General features: G+C 57.7%; 1 protein-coding gene across 3 annotated transcripts in view; it reads left to right on the forward strand.

Moving 5' to 3' along the window:
• MAD1L1 (mitotic arrest deficient 1 like 1) overlaps window positions 1-9,358 on the forward strand; it is a 314,409-nt gene that overhangs the window by 184,585 nt on the left and 120,466 nt on the right. For all 3 annotated transcript variants that reach the window (XM_024763473.1, XM_024763472.1, XM_024763475.1), the window contains one exon: window positions 8,008-8,064. In XM_024763473.1, the coding sequence (XP_024619241.1) occupies window positions 8,008-8,064 (57 nt within the window). The remainder of the gene's footprint in view (window positions 1-8,007; window positions 8,065-9,358) is intronic.

Genomic DNA, 9,358 nt, shown 5'->3' on the forward strand with positions numbered 1-9,358 from the left:
GGGGGGGCGGGGGGTTCCTGTGGGGGGCCCTCTGGTGGCCGCTGGCGGCTCCCCTGGACTGGATCTCATCCCAGGAGGAGGTCTGGTTTAGGGAGAATGTGACCCCAACATGAGGAACTAAGCCCATTACCGAAGAACAGGAAGGGGTTCAGGAAGGGGGGTGGGGCGAGGTCTTGGGTTCAGGAAAGAGCTGGGAGGAGCCCAGGGCGAAGTGGGTGTGAAGGCGGTGCCCTCTGTGCCCAGAACCGTGAGGCTGGTGATGGGCCATGTGGAGGGAGCCCTGCGAGTGCTCTGCCCCCCGTCCCCCGTCCTCACTCCACAAGGCCCTGTAGACATGCTCAGCCCTCCAGCCGAGGGTGGGTGGCAGAGGCCTGGCCTGTGGGGACTGCCCTGGCCGTTGTGATGACTGTGGTCGTGCTCTCCATGGACCAGGGGGAGGCTGAGCTCCCGGAGGCCTTTCCGGAAGGACTGGGCTCAGACAGGACATGGGAGACCCAGCAAGGTGGCAGCCGTGGGCTATGCGTCAGGTGTGCTCCGTGTGTGGTTTGCCGGTCCTTCTCCCAGGAGATCCAGGAGATCCCAGGAGAGGGGTTGGCAGAGCCTCCTTTAAGGCAAGTCACAAAACCCAGATGCTGGCCTGACCTGCCTTCAGTCCCAGCAGTTTCCTGGTAGAGCCGAGAGCTTCTCTGCAGCTCCGGATGGAGTGCTGGGTAAAGGGGGGAGGAGCGGGCGGATGCTTTCTCTCCAAGCACGTGAGGCTCGGGGGCAGCCTGGGGGTCCCCGGCCTAGACCCGCTTCCCATCTCCAGCCTGGCCCCTTTGCAGGGGGGCACTCAGGCTCTCTGAACCCTGTCTCACCCCTCTGAGGCCCTGAGCAGCCAGGGAGAGGCCTGCGGCTCAGGAGGCTGGAGCCTGGATGCCGGGGTTTGGGCAGGACAGGCCCCTGTGCCGTCCCTTGTGGGTCTGCTCCTACGGCCTCAAGAGAGGGGACAGGCTCAGAGGCGCCTGGCTTTGACCTCACCCTCCAGGTCAGAGGGGCCCCATGCTGGAGCCGAGCCGTGCAGGGCGGGGCTGGTGTCCTTCGGGCAGTTTTCCTCTTCTTGTTTTATTAAACAGTAACGTTTCACGTCTCGGAGTCTCGGAGAACGGCCCGCGCTTGGAGCCTCTAGAAGCTGCTTCAGGCTGCTTGGCGGAAGTTTATTGGTTGAGCCTCACGTATTGACAGATGGTAGGAAGTTATGTCACCTTATAGAACCCGTTTGTTAAGGGTTCCTCAGAGCCTCCAGGCGACTCATCCGTCCTCAGGCTGTGACGTAAGCACCGTTCGGGGGCGCACGGCAGCGCAGACGAGAGCAGAGCACTGCTCGCAGCCCCACGGTCCCCGTTTTGTTCCGCTGTCTTGGGAGACCGCCGGGAGCAGCCAGGTGCGTGCAGGGAAGACATCCCCACAGCCCTCGGGCCTGACGGTGTAGACGGATTAGCGTCCCTCGCCCGCCTGAGAGAGCGCTGGCCTGGGCGTCAGGGTCGGGGCGCCCTGGGCTGTGGGTGCCTGGTGGAGGTGAGGGCCCCTCTCCCCGCCCCTCCCCCGCCCCACCCAGCTCTTCTCCCTCCCTCCAGCCTTCTTCCCTTTCCTTCTGTATTTCTTTCTGTTCTCTCTTTGTGTCTGTCTGTTTCTGTCTTTGCCCTGCTCTGTCCTCTCACCTCCACTGCCCCCTTCTCCTCCTTGGCCTCTCTCCACCTCCTCGCTCACCCCCCAAGCTCCTGTTGATTTTCACGCAGAGGTCAGCAGGCGTTGTCTGTAAAGGGCCAGACAGTAAATGCTGTGGGCTGTGTGGCCACGTGGTCTTGATCACAGCCCCTCAGCTCTGCGGCTGTATAGCTCAGGAGCAGCCGTGGACCGTCAGTAGATGGTGGGTGTGGCTCTGTGCCAATGAAACTTTATAGATAAAACCGGTGGTGGGCTGGATTTGTGTGCAGGCTGTAGTTGCCAGCCCCCTCTTCTAGCTCCTCTTTTCTGGGACCCCGGGACCCTGCTGCTTGACGTGAGAGCTGCCGCGCCTGCCCCATGGGGCCTGGCCAGCCCCTGGTGTGCCCACGGCAGGCGCCCTCTCACAGGTACAGGGGGCGTGCTGCTCCGTCGGCCCTACCTTTCACTTGCTGGGGAAGGAGTGGGACCCACAGATGCGGGCACAGGGAATTTGAAAGACACATCCACTTCTTAGAGAGTCACTACATTTCACTCATTTAGCTTAATAAGTCAGTTCTAATGGGAAACATGCTTTGATTCTAGCAAAAACATCTCAGTACCACCAAGCAGAAGTGTTGAGATTGGGAGGATCCCAGCAGCCTGACTCTGGTGCCGTTTTGCACGGGTTTTACTTACTCCATTTAATAAAGCGGCTGCAGAAGTCGGTAGCATATGTCATGAATCCCCCTCTGTCGACAGGGCTATAAATATGCGGCTCACGCCACCTTGATTCAAGATATCAGCCTGATTTGTTTTTCTAATTTATTTAATTAAAAGATTATGGTGCTGCTGGCTGCTGCATGGAGGTCTGTGGAAAGTCCCAGTTTCAGAGTGCAGCAGTGATTTCCAACTCCCAGCCTAGGAGGAGGTGGGCGCCACACTGCTCCCTCTCCCTCGCTCCTCCCGGACTTCCGTGAGGGCGCACGTCACGGCGTTTCTGTTGCCGTCCCCTGGCCGTGGGGGGCTTGGCTTCAGGAAGAACAGCAGCTTTTGAACCCTACGTTGTTCACCAGATCCAGATTTTTTTCTTACTTGTGAAAGTGTTCAGTGCTCCCCTTATATAAGGATCTTGAGATGACTCTCCTGTAAAAAAGCACAGATGAAACAAACTGGAAAATCTTGAGACAGAGTTACAAGATGAGCAACGTGCTAAATAAATGGAAAACAGAAGGGAGGCAAACAGGGAGAAAATAATACCAGAGACCCGGGCTCTGGGAATCCTCTGCGGTTGGACACGGATCTGACGTGCAGAGGCCACAGGCAATGGGCGAGGGCCACGTTCTATTTTTAGTTTTTTGAGGCCCCTCCATTCTCTTTCCCGTGGTGGCTGCACCAGCTTACATTCGCACCACCGGTGCACGACACATTCTTCAACACTTGCTGTCTGTTGCCGTTTTGATAATACCCATGCTAGCAGGTGTGAGGTGATACCTCACTGTGGTTGTGATTTGTATTTCCCTGATGGTTAGTGATGTTGAGCATCTTTTCATTTACCTGTTGGCTGTTTTTATTCTTTGGAAAAACTTCTGTTCAGATCCTTTCACCATTTCTTAATTGGCTTTTGGGTTTTTTTAACCATTCAGTTGTATGAGTTCCTTATATATGTTGGATGTTAACTCCTTGATGCATGGTTTGCACATATTTTCTCCCATTCCATAGGTCACTTTTCATTTTGTTGTTTCCTTTGCCGTGCAGAAGCTTTTTGGTTTGTTTTTTTTATTTCTGTCAAAAACGCCAGTGGAATTTTGATAGAGATTACATTGAGTCTGTAGCTTGCTTTGGGTAGTACGGACAGTTTAACAGTACTAATTCTTCCAGTCCACGGACACAGAATGTCTTTCCATTTATCTGTGTCATTTTCAGTGTCTACTTTCAGTGTCTTTTGAGTATATGGATCTTTTACCTCCTTGGTTAAATTTATTCCTAAGTATTTTATTGTTCTTTGACGCTGTCGTAAATGGGACTGTTTAGTTTCTTTTTCAGATGGTTCGTTATTAGCGTATAGAAATGCAACTTATTTTTGTATGTTGATTTTATATACTGCAACTTTACTGAATTTGTTCATTAATTCTGACAGGTTTCCTGTGGAGTTTTTAGGATTTTCTATAAATAAGATCATAACATCTGCAGAGCAACAATTTTACTTCTTCCTTTCCTATTTGGATGCCTTCTGTTTCTTTTTCTTGTCTGATTGCTCTGGCTAGGACTTCCAGTACTATGTTGAATATGAGTGGTGAGAGTGGGCATCCTTGCCTTGTTCCTGATTTTAGAAGAAAAGCTTTCAGCTTCTCACTGTTGAATATGACATTAGCTACGGGCTTTATTATGTTGAAGTACATTCCTTTGGTACCTAATTAATTTTTGTCATGAGAGGATATGAAGTTTTGTCAGATGCTTTTTCTGCATCTATTGAGATAACCACGTTATCCTTCATTGTGTTAATGTGGTGTATCGCGTCGATTGATTTGTGCATGTTGAGCCATCCTTGCATTCCATGGATAAATCCCACTTGACCACGGTGTATGATCTTTTTAATGTGCTGTTGAATTCAGTTTGCTAGTATTTTGCTGAGGATTTTTGTGTCTGTGTTCATCAGGGATATTGGCCAGTGGGTGTTTTGGTTTTTGTCTTTTTTTTTTTTTTTTTTTTTTTTTTTTTTTTTCTCTTGTAGCATCCTTGTCTGACTTTGGTATATCAGGGTAATGCTAGGCTTGTAAAATTAGTTTGGAAGTGTTCCCTTCTCTTTGATTTTTCTTGGAAGAGTTTGAAAAGGATTGGTATTAATACTTTTTTAAATGTTTGGTAAAGTTCACCAGTGAAGCCATGTGGTCCTGGGCCTTTCTTTGTAGGGAGGTTTTTGGTTTTCTTTTTTAACTGATTTAATTTTTCTTACTCTTTACTGGTCTGTCCATGTTTTCTGTTTTTTTTAACAATTCGTTCTTGATTATTTGTGTATTTCTAGGAGTTTATTTCTTTTAGGTTGTCCAGTTTCTTGGTGTATAATGTTGATCACAGTAGTTCTTGAGTCTTTGTGTTTTTATGGTATCCTTTGTGATGTTTTCTTTTTCATTTATGACTTTATTTATTTGAGCCTTATCTTTTTTCTTAATTAGTTTAGCTAAAGGTTTGTCAATTTTGCTTATCTTTTAAAAAAAACAACAAAACAGCTCCTAGTTTTGTTGATCTGTTCTGTTCGGGTCCGAGGGTGGTTGTGTCTAAATCCACGTTCTATGAGGGGGTAACAGCTGAAAACTGCTCCTTCACCTTGTGACACTCCCAGCCCAGACCTCTGTTCCAGGTCACACGGCTGGAATGCAGAGACGTTGGGATTCATCTCTGTTGTCTGGCTTCGCCCCTGCAGTGATGCCTGAGTGGCCAGGAGGGCTCGTGAAGACAGATCTGCTGGGTCCTCCCCAGCTCTGGGGGCGTGGGGGGCTGAAACGTTGCACTTCCCAGAAGTTCCCAGGGGTGTTGCAGCTGTGGTCCTAGGCCCACCACCTGCAGGGTAACCACACTAGCTGTTAAAGCCAGGACGGGGTCCAGGTCCGCTGTGGAAGTGCCACCGTGGCCCTGTGAGCACCAGTGGGGCCTGGCGGGCCCCGGGTCTGGGAGAGGTATCGGCTGCTTCAGCTGCATAGGTGGGTTCTGAGGGGTGAAGGCCTCCGTCCTGCAGGCTGCCCAGGAGCCAGGACTTCCCGGCAGAGCCACGGCTCCGGGCTGAGCCCGGCACGTGCGCTGCCTGCCTGCTTATGTGCCGACGTGCTCTGCGGCCACGGGAAGCGTGGCTCACTCCTGCCTTCAGGCTGACGTCCACGTGGGGAGGCGCCCTCTCTGCCCCTCAGGGCTGCTGCCAGGTGGAAGCGGTGTGTCTATGGGCCGCTGCCTGGACGGGCCCCCGTCAACCTGCCGGCTTCCTCGCCTCTTTTATCTTTCCACTTTGTCACAAGCCTGTGTGTGAAGTGGAGCCGAGAGGCAGGGGGCCCGAGACTCTGGTCTCGTTCTGTCCACGAGACCTGCAGCCTTGGGCTTTGCGGCCTCCTGTCCTGCCTGCATCCGGCTGCAGGGACGGCTTCCCCCCTGCGCCTGGGCTCCTGCGCTCCTGCGCTGGCGGGTGCTGGGCAGCAGTTCTCACTCGGAGATTAAAGTGGCCACGCGAGGTCTCAGTGCCCCCTTTGCTGGTCACACGTGGTGCGTGGGCCGGGGGCTCGCGCCTGGGGTCTGGCAGGAGTGCGATGCCCCCGGACGGCCTGACGCAGCCCTGCGGTCACTGGTCCCCTCCTGCCTGCTCCGGGGTGTGCTGCCCCTGGGACGGCCGGTTGCCTTCCTCCTGTCCGCCCCCCCCAGCCCCGCCGTGTGCCTGCCCACTGCACCCAGCCCGGCCAGGGCGGGACGTAACCGTGAGGGATCGTGCCTCCCCGAGGCTATTCCAGGAGGCCGTCCCTTCAGGAAGCGCCCGGCCTCGCTCACGCGAGCAGCCGTGAGGAGCGGCTGACGGTCAGTCTCTGACGCGGCCCACGGCCCCGCCAGCCCCCTGCTCCCTGGGGTCCTCGCTGCAGGCAGAGCCCCCCGTTGAAGGCTCGCCCCGCGGGGTCCCCGTCGTCACCGCCGCCTCAGGATCCTGAGTGCAGAGTGAGCACCAGGTGGGCGGCCGCCACGTCCTCGCTCTCCTCTCCCAGGTGAGGCGACGCCCACACCCAGTGCCGGGCGTCCGAGGGGCGCGTGTGGACCGCGGCTGCCCCGGTCCTCCGACACTGGGTGCTGTCGGCCTTTAATTTCCCGCGTGACTGGGCCGTGGAGCAGCTTCGCGGGGCGTCTTCCCTGGCGAGGCCTCCGCCCGCACGGTCTCGCTCCTGTGCTCAGTCCTGCGGCGCCCGCCGGTTCCGCCCGCGGCCCGAGGGGGCGGGGCTGGGGGCGGGGCTGTGAGCCGGCGCGGTGGGGGCCCCGCCTCCCCTGTTTCCTTCCCTCGGATCCGAGCCCTGTGCTGCCTGCGTGTCGTGGAGGCCGGGAATCCACTGTTCCGGGGGTTTCGTCTGGTTTTCTGGCTGGTTCAGGAGGGGGGGTAAATCCAGCGCCCGTTGCTTCATCTTGTCCCCGGAGAAGGCTTCCCGGAGCCCTGGGGGCTGCGGGGGCCTGGGTCTGGTCTCTCCCGCACGGAGGCTGTGCTCTGTTCACGTCCCCTCTGAGCCTCTCTCCAGAGCTTTGTGTGAAGGACAGGAAGTCACGTTTCAGGGCGCCCACGCTGCAGGCTTGCGGCTCATGGGTGGGGCGGCCCACTCGGCAGGGCCCGTTCCCGCCGCCCCACCCTCACCTTCTCTCCTGGAGACCCCCTGTATGGGCTCTTACGGGGGTCCTTCCCCGGCGCAGAGCCTCTCCTGGATGCTGCCAGGTGCCCTGCACCCCTAGCCAGGGCGCTCCCACTTCCCGGAGGAGCTGGGGTGGCAGTGCTCCCCGCCGTGGGTTTGCCCTGAGGAACGTCTTGTCGTCTCCCCGTGCAGGGACTCCCCCGCGGCCAGCTGCCCTCTTAGTCACGCCTCTGTCCTTCGGAGTCCTGCCCCTCTACCTGCTGGGCTTTGTCGTGGCTCCCCTCCGCCACCCCAGCCGAGGGCCCTCCTGCACTCTTAGGGTCTCGGCGCGGAGGCCGTCGTGGGCGTTGCTGACAGCCCTGCTGTCTGACCGTCGGCTTCCTTTATGTAGCAGAGCCACCCTCCCTTTGTCCCTAATTTGTCCTCCTGGGTGGTAGCACGGGTGTACTTTAAATGTCCTTTATCATTGAAGTATGACGTGCGCACACACACACACAGATGCACACGTCGGAAGTGTCAGCTTGATGAATCTCACACGGATGGAGACACAAGCGTCACCAGCCCCCAGTGGTCCCCATTACCTCATACTGTAGTCCTCTGGGTAGAGGTGGCTTCTGCCGGCTCGTTGCGTCTCGACGACTATGTCCCACCCCCGCTGTCTTGGTCCCCTCTTGAGGAGTGCTGTGGTTGGTCAGTGCCTCCTGCCTCCTGGACTGTGGCCCGGTCCCCGGCCTCTTGCCAGGGGCACTAAGACTCCAGCCCGAATCTCTCTCACCTTCAGGCGGCAGGCTTGGGGCGGACTTGGCGAGTTATCATGTTCCTGCTGCCCCTCTTTCCATACAGTGGGAATTCGGGGACTCCCCCAGCAGCAGTGGATGTGGCAGAGATGGGGGAGCTGTGGTCGCTTCGGCCCCAGGAGGAGAAAGCCCACTGACCCACTTTCTGTCTTGTCTTGAAGGCCCAGCTGTCACAGGCCCTGGAGGAGCTGGGAGGCCAGAAACAAAGAGCCGACATGGTGAGTACCTGAGGCACACGCCTGGTTGGTGGCCCTTGTGGCCAAAGGGAAGCCCAGGGCCTGGGTACCTTAGAGCGTTGGGACCTGCCCTGCAGGCCGTGGCCCAGGCCACACACCCACCCCCTCCACCCCTGGTACAGACTGCGGGGCTCCCCCCAGCCGGCTCTAAGGTGGGGACGGCGGTGCAGCTCCTGCTCAGGTCACAGCCGCACGACACGCTGACCCCACTCTGACCCCACGGGCCCTGGAGCGTGTGCGCACTGAGCACAGGGCTCCCCAGCCTCTCGTGGCTACTTTTTAGCACGTTTGTTTCTCTGCTGTCGCTGTGCGCTGACTTCTGATGTCAGATCACGTCCGCCCCGCCCTCCGTGCAGCCGGGGGAGCCCTCACCTGGGCGCATGCAGACACGGCCCCGGAGCCCTGGCTGGCGCCCCCATACCTGGAGGGTCCTTACCACCCACTGGGGGACAGAGGGACTCGGCTTTCTGGCATCCTCATCCTGTACAAACCGTGAGCCGCTCTGGCGCTGGTCTGGGCGCTGAGGGGATGAAGCCCCGGGCACAGGAGGGCCACAGGTGTGGGGAGGGGAGGGGCATCTGCTCACGTCATCGGGTTGCTGTGCCTGGGCCACACGCCAGCCGGGTTGGGGGCACCCGGGAAGCTGCCGTGGGCACTGGGACTGGCGGCTGGAGTCGGGCTCCTGTCTCGGTGTCGGCACCGCCCAGCCCCGCCTCTTGTGGGCATGCACTGTGGGGATGACCGCCGGGTGGAAGAGACATATCCTTGAATTTGCTCTGTCCACCGCTGCTGCGACCCTCAGTGTCGGGGGCTGGGTGAGGAATCAGGGGTGGGGTGGGATGGGAGGATCGGGGAGCGCGGGTTCGGGGGAAGCTTGGCGGTCTGAGAGGCAGTTGTACATTGGGCTGTGGGGGCTTTTGGGCGTCCGGAGTCCCCCAGTCAAGGCCGGGAAGCACCTGGGTGTTCCCGATGGGTAGGTACCCAGCGGGCCAAGCCCTGCCTGGCTGCTCCAGTCCCAGGCATCTGTCCTGGGGGGCAGTTCCACTCAGAGTCAGAGAAGGACATGTCCAGCGAGGGACCCTAGGTCCCGTGTGTAAGGGCAGCCGTGAGAGGAGCCCAGAGCTTCCCGGTGATGGGATTTCATCAGTGAGCCTCCGAGAGCTGTTTCCTGGGGCAGCAGGGGCACGTCTGGGCCTGCAGAAGTCCTAGAGGTGGGAAGGCAGCCTGACTGCGTGCTGGCTGAGGGAGGGGGCGCAGCTGCCAGGCCTCCAGCCCC

This window comes from Neophocaena asiaeorientalis, unplaced genomic scaffold (assembly GCF_003031525.2).
Source record: "Neophocaena asiaeorientalis asiaeorientalis breed wild unplaced genomic scaffold, Neophocaena_asiaeorientalis_V1.1 scaffold223, whole genome shotgun sequence".
Lineage (NCBI taxonomy): Eukaryota > Metazoa > Chordata > Mammalia > Artiodactyla > Phocoenidae > Neophocaena > Neophocaena asiaeorientalis.